At 51.0% G+C, this 16,119-nt stretch overlaps 6 protein-coding genes across 6 annotated transcripts; 2 read left to right on the top strand and 4 right to left on the bottom strand.

The window, feature by feature from the left end:
• Positions 1 to 35: 35 nt before the first annotated feature.
• Positions 36 to 2,434, top strand: N7509_003755 (Zn(II)2Cys6 transcription factor; the record flags this gene model as incomplete). Its single annotated transcript, XM_056628392.1, has 3 exons — positions 36 to 166; positions 206 to 1,342; positions 1,393 to 2,434. The coding sequence occupies 3 exons, from the start codon at positions 36 to 38 to the stop codon at positions 2,432 to 2,434; spliced, it is 2,310 nt and encodes a 769-aa protein (XP_056491126.1).
• An 802-nt stretch (positions 2,435 to 3,236) lies between these two features.
• erg12 (mevalonate kinase) lies at positions 3,237 to 4,832 on the bottom strand (the record flags this gene model as incomplete). The annotated part of the gene is made up of 1 exon (XM_056628391.1): positions 3,237 to 4,832. One exon carries the CDS (start codon positions 4,830 to 4,832, stop codon positions 3,237 to 3,239), a length of 1,596 nt encoding a protein of 531 aa, XP_056491125.1.
• An 866-nt stretch (positions 4,833 to 5,698) lies between these two features.
• On the bottom strand, positions 5,699 to 9,676 carry N7509_003753 (putative cation chloride cotransporter; the record flags this gene model as incomplete). The annotated part of the gene is made up of 5 exons (XM_056628390.1): positions 5,699 to 8,257; positions 8,311 to 8,423; positions 8,470 to 8,477; positions 8,535 to 9,126; positions 9,190 to 9,676. The coding sequence occupies 5 exons, from the start codon at positions 9,674 to 9,676 to the stop codon at positions 5,699 to 5,701; spliced, it is 3,759 nt and encodes a 1,252-aa protein (XP_056491124.1).
• A 443-nt stretch (positions 9,677 to 10,119) lies between these two features.
• Positions 10,120 to 12,446, top strand: N7509_003752 (putative amino acid transporter; the record flags this gene model as incomplete). Its single annotated transcript, XM_056628389.1, has 2 exons — positions 10,120 to 12,213; positions 12,282 to 12,446. Coding segments are annotated over 2 exons (2,259 nt in total), but the record flags the coding sequence as incomplete, so codon positions are not given.
• Positions 12,447 to 13,161: 715 nt separating this feature from the next.
• Positions 13,162 to 13,988, bottom strand: N7509_003751 (pyruvate transporter MPC1; the record flags this gene model as incomplete). The annotated part of the gene is made up of 4 exons (XM_056628388.1): positions 13,162 to 13,234; positions 13,323 to 13,481; positions 13,607 to 13,679; positions 13,916 to 13,988. 4 exons carry the CDS (start codon positions 13,986 to 13,988, stop codon positions 13,162 to 13,164), a joined length of 378 nt encoding a protein of 125 aa, XP_056491122.1.
• Positions 13,989 to 15,093: 1,105 nt separating this feature from the next.
• Positions 15,094 to 16,058, bottom strand: N7509_003750 (small nuclear ribonucleoprotein-associated protein; the record flags this gene model as incomplete). Its single annotated transcript, XM_056628387.1, has 5 exons — positions 15,094 to 15,179; positions 15,244 to 15,288; positions 15,347 to 15,896; positions 15,954 to 15,962; positions 16,032 to 16,058. The coding sequence occupies 5 exons, from the start codon at positions 16,056 to 16,058 to the stop codon at positions 15,094 to 15,096; spliced, it is 717 nt and encodes a 238-aa protein (XP_056491121.1).
• Between the last annotated feature and the right edge of the window lie 61 nt (positions 16,059 to 16,119).

The raw sequence follows: 16,119 nt of genomic DNA, 5'->3' as shown, positions 1-16,119 counted from the left end.
TCCCGTTAGGGTGTCCACTTACAACAACTGCCGCGATGACTTGGCATTTCAATCTCCCCGCACGAGTCAACTCTAACGACTCCGCAATGTCGGTCCCTCATTACTTCATCCTTAACAACCATGCGTCGAGTCAAGAAATCCCGCAACGGGTGTTCCCGATGCAAAAGTAAGCGAGTGCGTATATTCTCTTCTCCGCGTCACGTAGTGCCCTGGTGCTTGTGTGGGACTCCCCAGCTAACGCAGATCCACAGGTGAAGTGCGGAGAGGAGAAACCTCACTGCAATCGCTGTACTCGCCTAGGGGTCCGATGCCCCGGTTATGTACAGTCCCTGAAATGGGTTACTAAATATGAAGAGCCCAGTCCTGGCGCATCGTCCGATGGGAAGGCCTTGAGTCCTGCGCCTCCTCAAGGTCAAATATCACCGAAACAACCTTCGCTCCCGACACAGCAGATCCTACCCACTGACGACCCCATCGGCGGGCCTTCGCATGATTTAGAATCTTCGGGGTTTGGCCTCGATGAATCAAATTCACTTTGTGATCACCTGTGGGACCTACCAGGCAACGGATCCTTGCCTGAACTGTCTGATCTATGCCCATCCCCAATCCCGATATCATCGGCATTCCAGCAGTCTCATCAGGCAGTCGATGACTTTATCTCATCTGCAGACAATGCAGTGGACCTCTCACACTTCCTCTCCCTGATCGGACCAACAAACAACGAGGAAGAAGGAGGAGGGGGAGGGACAGGCAGTATATACCGTGATTTTTCCCCATCGGCCATTGTACGAAGCTATCCGCCCGCACCGCAACGATCAACATCTCGCGACTTCATGTCAATCTCCCGACCACTAAACAACCCATCATGGACACTCATCGAGTACTACTTCAAAGAGGTCGCAGCCCTCTTCTCCAGCTACGACAGCCAAATGAATCCATTCCGCACAACAGTCTCACGCCTATGGGGCTCATCACTAGCAATGTGCCGCACAATGCAAAGCATGGCCGCGGCAACTCTAGTAAACGACTTCCCTCAATTCGGACCCCTAGGCCGCAAAATGCGAGACGAGGCCGTGGAAATAATAACCCGCGAAGCAGTCATGGACGACAAAGCCCTCCTAGCCCTCCTCATGCTCGGCCAAACAGCAAGCTGGCACGATCCCAAGGACCTGGGTATATCTTTCTTCAACCTCCTTCGCAAGCAACTGACCACAATCGGATCATCAACCACTCCAGACTTCGGCTTCGTCAAAAGCACAAGTAACAACTACCGCTTCTTCGAAGAAGCGCTTATATACTGGGAAATGCTGCTCTCCTTCGTCGCGGATACAGACATCGTCTCGTCAGACTTATCAGCCTCCTCAATGGATGAGTCCCTCGTTCTTCAACGAGTACCGCACCCTGGACGGGTATCGCTCGCGACACCCAATTCACAGTCCACGAAGTAGGTCGATTAGTCCGACGTGAACGGCAACGCGTCCGAGCACGCAGATTCACCTCGCAGGAAGAAATCGCCCGCGCTCAAATTGCCATTGAGAAAGCGCGAGAATTGGAAGAAAGACTTCTCGCTCTGGCGCATCCTACTGAGGCGGAAATCGTCTCGCCCGGTGACGACGAAACGCCCGTCTGGCATCTACTCACTATGGCGGAGGTTTATCGTTGTACGGGATTAATGCAGTTATATCGCGTTTTTCCTGATTTACTTCGCAATCGTCTACCTAATTCCGCATCATCATCGTCCACTTCGGCTCGAGACCCGTTCTTCCCGATTGATCTGGACAGTATGAATATGTCAGCTGGAGGGGGATTCTGCGATACACATACAAATCCGGGTTCGGCTCGAGGAGGTCCATCAGGAAATCAAACGCACCATTCAACACAGCCCTCGCCCTCTACAACAAATACCTTCACAAATACAAATACAAATACAGACACCGACCCCGACGATTCAGAATCCCTATATAACAACTGGCTCACAGAATTCGCCATAACAACCCTCTCCCGCCTAAAAACCATCCCCCTCGAATCTCGCACAAGATGTTTACAACCTTTCCTCCTCGTCGCAGCGAGCAGCGAGCTTCGTCTCCCACGTTCAACATCACACCTACCTCACACTTCCCACGATTCCCCACAAAGTCGAACTCGAAGTCGAACTCAACACCACCATCAGCCTCAAACTCCAGACGATCTCGAAAACAACCACGACGACGATACCGAACAACCAAGTATATCAATGGAAGCCATCGAAATTTCCCGAACAAGAAGATTCATCCTCGGCAGACTAACCTCATTCCTACATGTCCTCCCGCCAAAACCGATTAATGTCTGTCTGAGGTTGGTTAGGGAGGTATGGAAGCGGATGGATGCGGGGGAGACAGATGCTTATTGGATTGATGTTATGATTGAGAAGGGGTGGGAGACTACCATGGGGTGATTTCAAGTTTACAAGGCTCGCTTTAACAAAATACCCTAGGGGAGGCATAAAGTACATAGTCCGAGTCCGACACTTACTGTGGGCTGAGGTAAATTCCAAGGTTCACAGCGACTGAATATAGTATGATTATTATATTTAAAGAGTGTGAGTAAGGTAGAAAAGAAGAGAATGGATAGTAAATATAGTAATATTAATATATCTCATAGCCCGGGCCAACCACAAAGGAAAAACACACCAGCGCCAGAAACATGCACATGCCAAAACCCGAAAGGTTGATTTTTTCAGTTCTTTCATCAATAAGTGAGGAGATAGTAGATAGTAGCGTGATGGACCTTGGACCCCGCTTCCAAGGGGAACGAATAACGAAGAAAGATAAGAATATAAGAGGATAAGAATGCAAAGAGAGAGAAGAAAAAAAGAACCAAAACAAATGCAAGAATAAAAGGTTAGAGAGAAAAAAAGAATAAAGGAATAAAAGAGCAGTAGAGGTGAGAGGGAGAAAGCAGGGCTCTGGATAGTGGTTTCCAATGGGTTCATAAAGGTAGGGTGTATAATGCATAGGAGGGAAAATGTGTACAAGAATGAGACAGAATGGGATAAAAAAGGGTTAGTGGTACCATGATATGTTATGGTTCAATGGGATGGCTGGGACGGGTGGTAGATAGATACCATCCCATAACCAGGTCAGGTCAGATCAAGTCAGATCCAATAGGGGCGGAGACCAACAAACTGACGCAGCATTGAGTCATTGGGTCTAGTTGGTCGAGGGGAGACAAGAAGAGGACTCGGATGAAGAAAGGAATCATTGCGTAGCGCGTTTCCAAAACTTCCAACCCTCCCTCCTCTCCTGGGCATTGGCACCAACACCAACAAGCCTCTCAATACCCTCAGGCCCCTCAGCATTCTCAAACTTCTGCTGATCAATTTCCTCGCCGCCCTCCTCATCAGACCCATTCCGCAGAACAGCAGGGTAAAGCACGCCAACGCCGTCTCCACCAAGAGTAGACTCGTACTTGGCGAATCCCTCCTCCGCAAGCTTGGCTTCCAAATCACGCACAACCTCGGGCTTCGCGTCCGGGCGGAGCAAAGTAATCGCACACCCACCACCACCGGCACCAGTCAACTTCGTCCAACCAATATCAGCGTAATCGACTAGTTCGCGAATGCGCTCGAGACGAGGGTGCGAGACGCCCAGCGAAACAAGGAAGCCGTGGTTAATTCGGATAAGCGTACCGAAGTGCTCGAGGGTGTCGTCCGAGGCACCGTCGAAGTCGGGGGTCTCGATGAGAGCGCGCGCGGAGCAGGTGACTTGGTCAATTGCGTCGAGGATAGACTCTGTAACCACCGGATGGCGTTTCCTCAATTCGCCAACCTTTGCGACTTCGGTCAGGGTGGAGCGGGACTGGCGCGTGTCGACGAGGAGGAGGGGCAATTCGGGGAAATCGGGCAGGGAAATGACTTCGGGTGGTTTGGTGTAATCGGATCGTTTGAAGATCACGGCTTTGCCGCCTGCGGCTACCGTGTTGTCGACTCCACTGGGGTTACCGTGGATGCAGAGCTCGCCGACAAAGGCCCAGCGATTGATGCGTTCGATTTGAGTCTCTGCTTCCTCGGGCGGTTGGTCTGGATGGGGACCGGCGAGAGTGCGGATTTGTAGGAGGAGGGCGGAACTCAGGCAGACGCAGACACTGGCTGAGCTGCCTAGGCCGGCGCCGGTGGGGATGTTGGAGCGGAGGGTGTAGATTGCGCCGGGACTTTGCTTGGAGCCGAGGGAGAGGAAGAGGTAGAGGAAGGCAGAGGCTGATCGGACGTGAGTCTTGCGCATTTCTTCAGGGACGCCCTTGGAGACATGTGCGAGGTGGGGTTCGATTGCGGCGACGAGCTCGGGGTCGAGGGATGTGACGAGGTCGTAGTAGAACTTCTTCTTGGATGGTTGTTGGAAGACGTCCCAAGGGAGTTCATCGATTTGCCAAGTATGAGCAAACCCTAGGTCGCGGAAGTTCAATGTGATGGTACGCTGAGATTTGGAGAGGGTCGTGACGAGGAGATAGGAACGGAGAGAGATGGCGGCGGCCAGGGCAGCCTTGCCATGAACAACGGCGTGTTCACCAAAGACAATGACTTTCCCGGGGGCAGAGACCATAAAGGCGGGGGCCATGGGCGATGAGGCCTTGCGAGACATGCCTGGACGGCGTGTTTGAGTGCCGTTGGTGGTGTTGGTGGAGGTGGAGGAGGCACTGTCGGAGTCGGGGTGGTCAACCCCATGCCCATTCCCGTTGGCATTTGAGGCATTCATATTGTAAGAACGATCAGGAAGATCGAAATGCGCAACAGGGCGACGAGTAGGATCCGAGGCTCTAACGCTGCCGTTCAATCGACCAGCGCTGGCAGTAGTCATGGTTTAGAAGAAGAAAAGGAACAAATAATTCAGGGGCGGAGTAAGAGGGGGGGCGCAGTAGATGGAAGCAGGAAGAATGAAAGAACGGCAAGGGGCCCAGGCAGAGAGAAATCAAACAATCTCTGTGTGACAGGGTTAAGAGAAGGGAACTATTATAATGTATGAGGGACAACAACTGTACGGGGACTCCGTACAATGAAAGGATGCTTACTCCAGGTAAATCATTCGGTGCTCGTAGCTACGGGGTATCCCGAGTCACGCTGCCAGCCAATCAGAACCTGTCGAATGCAGGTTGGTCATCTTTAGCAGTTTTGGGTCTAGCGTGGGGATATTTTCTTTTTACTTGGTTTATTATAGGCTAGGGCGAGTATTAGGGCATTTTGTTTATAATATGTACAATCCTCCATTCTCTGGTTCGCTTCGACTAAGTGTGGCTCATCGAGAGGCCCTACCACCTTTTATTAGTAATTAGTAATTACTATTTCCAAGGCTAAGGGTACACGGGCAGGCCGCCATATTCGATTTCAAACCGCCACATCTACATATAGAATACATAAAGTACATTATTGTATACTAAATATCGTCCAATGGAGAGCCACTCAAGATAGAGAACGTTCTTAGTCCCGCCGATCCCGGCTGACCTGCAGTAGTTTCTTGGAGGGGCCGGGGCCGGGGCCACAAACTACTATACGAGCCGTCAGCAAAAAAGTATACTGTAGACTAGTACAAGTATATGGTATATGGAATCATGATATTTCCGAAATGTAACATAAGTATCTGAACAAAACAGTATGTGTACGCGTATGTGCATGTGCATTGTATTGCATACAGCTGTACATCTTCCATGCAACTCCCAGTAAGCACATTTACAAATTCATCGTCACTGTCATGCTATTGCTGTGCACCAACAAACAAGGCGGCAGCCCATTCCAGAGCACCTCCAGATCACTCAAATACGAGGCACTATCTTCCTCTCCCAAGGATGTCCCTTCAATCGGTGATGGAAGCGTGGTGAAGATCACAGCCGTCTCACTACTCTGCTGCACCATCAACTCATTCAGAATAAGATGCTGCGCCCGACTGGGCAGATCATTAAAGGACAATGGGATCGAGGCCGGACCAGGGAACCCAGAAGCCGTTTGACTGGAGCTGGGCGAAGGCATCGACGGGCGACGCGCATAGATCGAGTCAAGTTTGCCAAGGAAGCGTGGCGGTGAGGCGTTCGACGCAAACATGATACTGGGTCCAGCACCTTCGTCCGCGTCCGTGTTGACCTTGGCTTCGGGGATGGGCGAGGAACTGAACCGGTTGCTGGATGCACTCCGACTGATGCCCGGACGGGTAGCCGGCTTGCTCTTTGGCGAGGCACCGTCGCCGGTCTCGATAATTGAAGGAATCATTCGCCCGGACGAATCCTTGCGAGGTGGTGTCTCGGCAGTTGGACTCACGCCAGAGCTATGATCATCGCTCTGACTCCGTTCGAGGGGTTGCAAAAGATCTGCGTTCTCGCTGCCTTTTCGGTTGCTCGCATCGTCCTCATGCGCGATGCTTGCCTCGCCCTCGTCAATCTCGGGATCGCTTGTGTAAGGGTCGAAATCACTGTCGTCGCTGCTTGCAGTTGATGAATCGTCACCGTCATATTCAACAAATGCATCTAACAAGCGGTGTGTCTGCATGCCAAGGCTGACGCTTCCCAGTGCGCGGAAACTAGACACGGATCGCCGGCGCTTCGATATCAATTTGCGTAACCCTGTGACCCGCTGCTGAAGAGGCCGGTTACCGCTATCCTGACTGGTTGGGCTTTGCCACGTCGATGTTCGGTCGATATGCGGGAAATCTTCGGTTGTGGGCTGCTGCTGCTGCTCCTGTTCCTGCATGTTCTGGAAACGAGTGCGCGCCTTCACGACTCCCTGCCACCAATCTTCATTCTTAAGTACAGTATTCACGTTTTCTTGAGCATCTTCCATTTCCGGAGAGGTGTCGCCATTCACAATGACGCGGTAGGCCTTGAGATCGCCGCGGGCAAGCCAGAATACGAGGACCTCGGCTTGGATTCGCAGTTTGTCGAGAAGAGCCTCCACACGCCCTCGCTCGTCTTCGACGTCAGTTTCGTACTCGACGAACACGGCAACCCGCAATTGATAAGTTTTCTTCCATGATGGCACCGTGTTCAGAATGCAACCGAGTTGAAGGATCAAAGTGTAGGTGTCAAAGTTTGTAGTAAGCACATTCTGTTTGCTTTCCGTGTCTGCGCCAAGTTCCGCAGACATCTGGATCGGCCATAGATCTATGTACTTCTTTGTATGGCGGCCGTGAAGATCCGGTAACTCGAGGTCTTCGAATCCTTTGGCAACAGCAACATTGATGCGAAGCTTGAAGAGCAGATCTTCCAAAATTGTGACGTAGCTCTTACAGCTCATGCCCTTGGTGGGCGGCGCAGGCTCGTCCGCATCAAATTTGGATCCAAGGATGGAGGATCGTCGTCTGGATTTCGAAGACTCTCTGCGATTGCTGTTCACAGAGAAAGTCTCTGCCAGGTTCTGGTCTTCTCTAAATTGGTCAATCACAACGATGTTTGGTCGCATTCCTCCTAGCCCGGAGTTGAGGACAATATTTCGCATCCCCCATTCAGCTGCCGGGGAAATTGCAATATTGACAAATGCTTTTATCTTGGAAAATTCGACAAGTTTCGTCCACGCTGTTTGTTGACGACGTGCCTCTGGGACAGCCGCTGAAAAGTCATCGGTCACCAGGACGTGACCAAGGACGAACAAGGCACCTTTCTTCAGCGAGTTGCAAAAGGATACCATCTTATACTGTCTATCAAGGTCACTGACGAAAAGTAAGATCTGCGGCCGCCAGAATTTCACATGTTCCTGTCGCAAGCGGAGCAAGTATTTTCGTACTTGATGGTAGATCAGACTTTGGCTGACATCGCCCCAAGCTTTAGGCGGCGAGGTATAGTGAATCAAGAGGAAAAGAATCACTAGGATTCCCACACATCCCCCAGCGTATAGACCATCCACGAAGAACATACTGACTCCACTGACAACAGTTCCGATGGCAGCAGTTTGCCAGTTGAAATAATGGAACGACGGTCGGAAGTTCGGGGCTGATCCAATTTTCAAAAGAAAGCAAGCCAAGTTTGTCACCAGGAAGGTCATCAAGTAAGCCATGGTAACAAAAGAAGCAATGCGATTGATATCGAACAGCATCGTGACCTGGGCAAAAATGAAGGTCACGATGATGGCATATACAGGATCGTCACTTTTCTTCGTGCCTTGGCTAAACATGGTAAGTCCGGGAAGGAGACTGTCCCGCGCGATTGCTTGCAGAAGCTTTGCGGAACCGATCACTCCCATCAGGGCAGAGAAGAAACTAGTTGCAAATTCTCCCAGGAGAATAAGGATTTCTGATGCATTTACCTTCAAGGCGTCAGCATTTTCTTGGTGGAAAAAAATATGAAGCGAATACATACAACTTGAATGACATTGGCGTTATTGTAAAATGACTCTCTGCTGATGGAAGACGCCATTGCAAGAATGACCAATCCGTATGTGATGAATGTCAAGGCAAGACCGGACAATGTGCCTTTGGGAAATTGCTTTGCTCGGATGTCTCAGATCACCCGACATACTTGCACCACTGCCCAAAAAAGAAAATCAGTAACACAGCACGGCATGAGAAAATGGGTTGACTTACGCAAAGATACCGCCTGTGGCAGGAAACAAAATGCCAAAAAGGTCTTGGAAGTTCTCCCTTCCCTTCATCTGGCTGCCGGCAGCGCCCTTGGTGAGATGAGGCTTGAGGTTCTCCATTAGAGTCTGCAAACTGAGACCCGTGAATTCCACGCGTTCCTTGGGTGAGTAGAATGGTTTCACGAAGAGGGCAGAAAGCGGAATACTAAACGTGGCCACAAGGAGGATAATGAGAAGGCCGTTACTTGCTCTCGCAAAGATGGAACTTCCTGCCAAACAGATTGCAGTGCAGAGAATTAAAATAACAGTTCCCCAAAGATATTGCCACCAAAAGCCTTCAGCGAGGAAATTTGCCAACGAGCCCCGGTTCATACCAAAATTCTCTGTGAAGCAGTCGATCAAACCAACAGCATTCATGCCGGTGTTGAAAACATATCCCAGGTAGAACACGATTCCAATCGACCCACCAAATTCGGGGCCGAGTGACCGTGATATCAAGTAATAGGCACCTCCACCTCGGACGGTGCCATTGGATGCGATTGCGGAAAGAGACATCGTTGTCACGAGGTTGATCATATATGATACCAACAGTAGTCCTACAGAGTGGTTAGTAACAAACCCAATCTACTTCATTCACCCCCTACTCCGGCGATCCCTACCCAGTATGCCCAGTAATCCAGCCTGGCCAAGAATGAATCCGAATCGAAGGAACATAAGAATGCTAAGCACGTTCAACGTGGTAGGCACAAATACTCCGGAGAATGTTCCAAGCTTTTTGGTCTCTTCTGATGCACGAGGTCGATGTCCACTCCTATCCTTCTTATCCACACTGGAATCTCGAAGAGGTCCAGCGGAGAAAGACAGCTGTGAGATACCACTCTCATCTTGGGCGTCATGATGTCGTTCGGCTTCGGTGCTGTTGGCCCACCATCGAGACAATCCCCCTAAAAAGTTTCGAGGTAGAGAATGTCGTCGAGGTTCTCCGGACTCTGTCTGGTCCACCCCATGATGTCGGGACCAGATATTTGAGGGCCATTTCAAGAGGCCCGCACGATTCTCCGCATTGTCCCCATGTTCATTTGGGTCGAGGCGAGAAACATCTTCTTCGGGGGTGCGAGTCGAGAAGTTCGGACGTCGTCGAGACATCACGATAAGACCCGTCAACAATGATCAGATTCGCTCGAGCGAGAGCATGAAGACGAACCGTTTCCAACAGTCCCGACTCGAATAATTTCAAATAAAAAAAAGAAAGAAAGAAATAGCAAAAAAAAAGCAGACTGAGCAAGGGAGAACTACCAAACCACCTGCGTCACAGCGCGTCTGGAGGGGATGACGAAGGAAGGAACAAACAGTGCAAACCCCGCCGATCGGCCCAAAGGCGGAACTTTGTCAGCTGTCACTCCTCCTCCAGTTGCAGTTGCAGTTGCAGACAGACAAGACCGCCTTTGAGCTTGAGACACCCTCTTCTCTGCCTCTCTGAATGTTTGCGTATACAGCTCGCACACAATCTGGGCCCGCTGTATTCTAACCTGATGCAATTCAAGCAAGTGTCGATTTGACCCTTCCCCCCCTCCCACCCCCCTGACACCATGGACAACGGAGAGAGTTCCTCGTTGAACCCACCCCGGTCGCTGCCAATTTCGACCTCGTCCATTCGATCGACGTCGCCAGCACCGGAGGGAAACAGACAAGCTTCGATTGCCCGACTTGCCTCGCCGGTTCCTTCGCCAGCTCTGGGAACTTCGTTATCGTCTCGTCAAGGTATTCCGACCGGCCGCCCCGTCTCCACCACGAATACCAACATAGCAAACTCCAACGACCAAAATTTTCGATATGTGGATGACCCATCTTCACTTCCTGGTCCAGGCCAGTCTATGATTGCTTCCCAACTGCAAGAGAGCCTCGGTCGCTCGCCCCCGAATTTCGGGACCCCCTCGCGGGTCGCTGCGTCTCCGGCTCTGCATGCGGTGCAAGATAACCGACCTCTGGGCTCCCAGTATGGTTCATTCGACACCAAGACTGGCTCCGAATTTAATGGAGGGCAGCCTTACGAAGATCACGAGGTGGTGAGAAGACATCTGGTCATGCCACAACATGCATCGGAGGCCCGAGAAACTCCGTCGGAGCTTGGCACCAGCATGGGTGATGATGAGTTCTCCAGTCTGCAGCTGCAGGGTGGAGACATTACTCGGCAGGTGTATAAATGGGCCGAAGATGCGGAGGCGGAGGCCGCAGGTCGGTTTGCCCGCAGCAAGAGTTTTAGCGTCAGTCGACCTACCCCTGAGCAAGAAACAGAAGATATCCACACGATACGGGTCCCTGGTGGTTTCCGTCGTGACTACTTGCGCAGAACCGCAGGAAGTCCGCACCGGGGAAGTGTTCAAGGATCGAATTCAGGAGCTGCCGCCCCCGCGCACCCTCAGCTTCCCACTACAAGCTTTATCGAGTTTCTATCTCTTTATGGACATTTCGCTGGTGAGGAGTTGGAGGAGGATGATGAAGTGCTAGGACCAGATGAGTACTTTTCCTCCGAGTCCTGGGATGAAGCCGAAGGTCGAGCGTCCGGAGAAGATGCAGCCCTGCTCCAAGGAGAGGGGGCTGGCCGCCGAAAGCGCAAGCACAAGCAGCGTGCTCCTGCTGGAAATACTACAGCGACTGGCGCGGTTATGCTACTGCTCAAGTCGTTTGTGGGAACAGGAATTCTGTTCCTGCCTCGTGCGTTCTTGAACGGAGGCATGCTGTTTAGCAGCATGGTGCTGCTGGGAGTTTCCTGTTTGAGCTACTATGCCTTCATTCTGCTGGTGAATACTCGCATGAAGATCGAAGGCTCCTTTGGTGATATCGGTGGTATTCTGTATGGAAAGCACATGCGACGCATCATCCTAGGATCGATTGTTTTGAGCCAGTTGGGATTCGTCTCCGCATATATTGTCTTCGTTTCCCAGAACCTTCAGGCATTCGTACTTGCTGTGAGCAAGTGCAAGTCTTTCATCGATATCAAGATCATGGTGTTGATGCAACTGGTTATCTTCTTGCCTCTCTCCCTGATTCGTGATATCAGCAAACTCGGTTTCACCGCACTGATCGCTGATGCCTTCATCTTGCTTGGCCTGCTATACATCTACTACTACGATGCGAGCACTCTCATTGGCAATGGTGGCATTGCGGATATCATTGACTTCAACCCGACAACCTGGTCCATGTTCATTGGCACGGCGATTTTCACCTACGAGGGTATTGGCCTAATTATTCCCATCCAGGAATCGATGAAGGAGCCACGCCGATTCCCGGGTATTCTAGCCGGCGTTATGATTATCATTACCTTGATCTTCTTGTCCGCCGGTGGCCTGAGCTACGCTGCCTATGGATCGGCCACGAAGACGGTCATTCTTCTCAACCTGCCCCAAGATGACAAGTTCGTCAACGTGGTTCAGCTCCTCTATTCGCTAGCGATTTTGTTGAGCACACCGCTGCAACTTTTCCCCGCCATCCGTATCCTGGAAAACGAACTCTTCACCCGCAGTGGCAAGTACAATCCATACATCAAGTGGAAGAAGAACGCCTTCCGTTTCTTCTTGGTGATTCTCTGTTCCATCGTCGCCTGGGCCGGTGCCGATAATCTGGACAAGTTCGTTTCGCTGGTCGGAAGCTTTGCCTGTGTCCCTCTTATCTACGTCTACCCAGTAAGCCACATTCCCTCCGTTACCTTCCTAATCCAAAAAGATCCACGCTAACCCACATTCCTTATTAGCCCCTGCTCCACCTCCGAGCCTGCGCCCGTTCCAGACGGCAGGCAATTGCCGACGTGACTCTGACTGTCTTTGGTGTAATTTGCTGCATCTATACGACATTCCTGACACTTCAAAACTGGGCTGCTGGCGCCGGTGACGTTCCCAGTCCCGGGTACTGTGATCCGGTATAATCTACGAAAGGTGTAGTATAATGACGTCTTATTCTTGTTTCAACACTAGAGTGTCGCATAGCATTTGATATCTTTTTGTTTCACGTATGGGCGGAAAACAGCTATGCAAACTTGGTGTTTTTGGGTCTTCCTCTTGACAAATTGCCAGTATATTGGGCGCATTGAGGGTTTCAGTGGTTTCTTTTTTTGTATACATATTCGACAAGGTTGGCACATCCGTCTACCCATCTCAAGGTGGTCATTTCAAATTCACGATTCGTATGCATTTTTTTGGACAAGCAGCCTATCATAGTACAGCCCAAGTAGCAGCTAAATTCTAATGGTTAGACTACAAGATCCTGAAGTTCAAGTTCTTCAAGTTATTGAGAAAGCACTTGTAAGACACCTGGGTACTAGTATGACAAGGGGGCAATTTTATCAAAACAATGATTCAAGCACAATGTAGAACCTATGTACAGTGGCCGAGACAGATGGATCATATGTCCAAGTCTCCACGCCAAACCCCTCAACCCCATTCGCTCCATCACCCCCCACACGGCAGTCGCTCTATAGGAACCTCTATACCACAACTTTTTCTTCACTGCCATACAGGACCGGCCACAAAGCAAGTTTGACAAACGCGTGTATAGAGAAATGCAATACCGTGACGAACGAGGTAATAAACAAAGAAAAAAGAGCATCGCAAACTTCCGACGAACATGCTCTTTCTCTAAGCACCGGCCTCAGTGGCCTTGCCGCCCTGAGCGGCCTTGGCGGCGAGCGAAGCTTCCCGGCCACCCCAGCTAAAATCAGACACATGTTAGCCAATGGTTTCATAATCAGGTTATAGATTGCCGCGTTTTTCGCGTCATGCGGGGGAGGGTAACGCACTTCCAGTAGTTCAGGTAACGGTATCCCTGGACGGACTGGGCACAGAAGTTGGTCAAGTGGCAGCCGAAGAGGAGGTAGTTGGCGGGGGTGACGGCGAGAGAGTAGCGCATGAATGTAACAGCGTAGACGACCAGACAACCGGTCATAGGGCCGGAGATACTGCAAAGGAGTGGTCAGCGGGATCTGAGCGAGGACGGAAACACAGGGAAGACGGGGGAGGTGAAGGGAGCGGAGGCAATTGTCCGCGGAAATATAAGCGGCGGCTTCTCGCAGTTATAACATACATCTCAGGGTCCTTTTGGGTGTCCATCACAGCGGCGAAGGGAATACCGAAGTTGGAGACGGGGCCCCAGAAGTCTGTAAAGGGTTGTCATTGTCAGTATTGTTCAGGCAAAGCCATTGAGAATTGGTTGAGCGTTGAGAATTCGAGATATCTCTCAGATCTCAGGTCTGGGACTCCTGTGAGATCCCAAATGCCGATTCCGACAAGCACCATTGTGCCTGTCCGTCCTCTTCACGGAGGTATCACAGCTGGCCGATCTCGGGGAAGCGCGGCGGGAAACTTGGAATCTTAGGAGTCGGGGTTCACGTACGAGTCGAGCAGACATAGTCGGCAACCTTGTTGGAGCGGATCTTGGCATTGATCGCCTTAATAACAGCGGCCATGACGGAGGTTGCTGAGAGGGGAGATGTTCAAAAAAGTGACTCTGAGGGTTGAGGTTGGGGTCTGCGGGTTCGGAAGTACTTGACTTACCCGGCATTGACCGTGTCACGTGCCATGGGCTTATCTCCGTCAATGGCATTGCTTGCCAGCATAATTAGAGGAAAAGTTAAATTGTTTTATTTCAGTGATGGCTCGCTTTAAGTCCTGGGATGATAGGCTTTCTATATTTTGACTGCCAAGCTATGCATGTGTGGTTGCATAATGGGCAATTTGACTAGCCAGTCGTCATGCTAGTATTACCAGGGGTTTGGAAATCCACTATATAGATGCCGTTGAACGAAATAACCTTCAAGTTTGAAGTCGAAGCATTTTATGTCGAGGCATTTTTTATTGCTGTTTGAGAAGACGTTCTGTATAATCCGGTTCACGAATACCTACATAATCCAGTACCATGTCAAGATTTTCTCTGTTTAAAATGTGTCTACAATATATGCCGTCATCCCAGGCCGCGCTACGGTATTTTGATCATATTTTAATAGACAATTATGGCTTGGAAGAACATCAATATCTGAATCTCGCATAGCTTGATAGTTCTGATATACCGGATTATCTAATATTATTAAAATAACCTTCAAATTTAAGTTGCTCTGTCTATACACTAGTGTGATTCTTCGCTCTGTCCAAGTTTGGCTTGCTCTTCTTAGTTCCGTCTTGACACACATTGCTCGAGCATCTCACGCGGCATTTTTGCCGAAAACCTTGAAACTACGTTTGTATTAGTACAAGCTCAACTCGCGCTGAAATCGATATGTATTGCAATTTTTGCGACAAAGGGGCCATAGGAGCTAGGTAGCATTATTGTAGTACTGAATGCGAATCTCAAAAGGATCTCTGGGCTTTTTTTCAATCCTTGACACGACCTCCATCCCCATGCGCCGCAACGCCTACCCGGTAATTGTGGGCTAATCGAGCATGTACGAATGCTGCCTTGCTGACCGCGGGAATATTGGTTCCACGTAACCCCGAACCCCATCTCATTTCCCGGGCAAAAAAACAGACCGCTCATCATATTGAGCGTGAATTCCCTTCTAAAACATATTTATCCACTCATCGACCACCGAATCCGGGAGGGGGGTATCCCCGTCCCTGGCCAGGAGGCTGGAAGCCTGGAGGGGGTTGGAAAGCGCCACCAGCTAAGGAAATAATGTTAGCTAATCCGTTCAAGAGGAATTTCATGCGAACAAGAGGAAATCTTACGAGGAGCGCCTGGGGGAGCGAATCCAGGGGGAGGAGCGAAGCCAGCTGCAGGACATAATGGTTAGCATGCGCGCATGTTTGCGGAGTAAAATGCATAACTTACGAGGTCCACCACCAGGGGGTCCTCCACGACCAGCGAACCCAGGAGGGGGAGCACCAGGGAATCCACCAGGAGGGAAGCCTCCGAAGCCACCTGGAGGAGGGGGGCCACCCACACCAGCAGCGGGACCACCAAGACCAACGGGCAGGCCACGACCAGCGGGCTTGCTGATACCAGGGCCTGCAGCGAGAGTAGCGGCAGCACCCGCGGCGCCGGCACCGGCGTTGCCGAGACGTGCAGAGGGATCGGCTGGGGGAGGGCCATCGACGGAGCAAGAGACGACTTGGGCGCCGCGCACGATAGTCAGACCGAGAGTTCGCTTCTCCTCCGCCTCGACCAGCGGGGTGTTCGCGGGGCCAGCGGCCTTTCCTTTGCGCTTGATACGGCGGAATTCTTCTGTGTCGGCGAGAACGAGGTTCATGTGCTGGAGAGTAACCATAAAATTAGCTGGGTCCGGGGCAATGGTAGGTAATTGACGGACCTTATCAAAGGCCAGCATCTGACCGGTCATTTGGCGACCATCGTTAAGGGTCACTCTCATGCGGTAGTTGATCTGCGAGAATCGTTAGGCAATGGATTGAGTGATTGAGTATCAGCAAAGTAGACTCACGAGGTTTTGCTAGAACATATATGTTAGCGACAGCCATTGACCACACGACGTTGGATGCACGGAGGGACCAGGACTTACCATCTTGCCCTGCTTGTTGGCGGCCATGGTTGGCAAGAAGAGCGCGCACGAATGCGACTTGATAGATCCAAAAAGTAAGAAGACAGCA

Source organism: Penicillium cosmopolitanum (assembly GCF_028827165.1).
Source record: "Penicillium cosmopolitanum strain IBT 29677 chromosome Unknown utg000005l:1.0-4006212.0:1.0-4009387.0, whole genome shotgun sequence".
Taxonomy (NCBI): domain Eukaryota; kingdom Fungi; phylum Ascomycota; class Eurotiomycetes; order Eurotiales; family Aspergillaceae; genus Penicillium; species Penicillium cosmopolitanum.
This window is presented reverse-complemented; position numbering and strand designations above follow the sequence as displayed.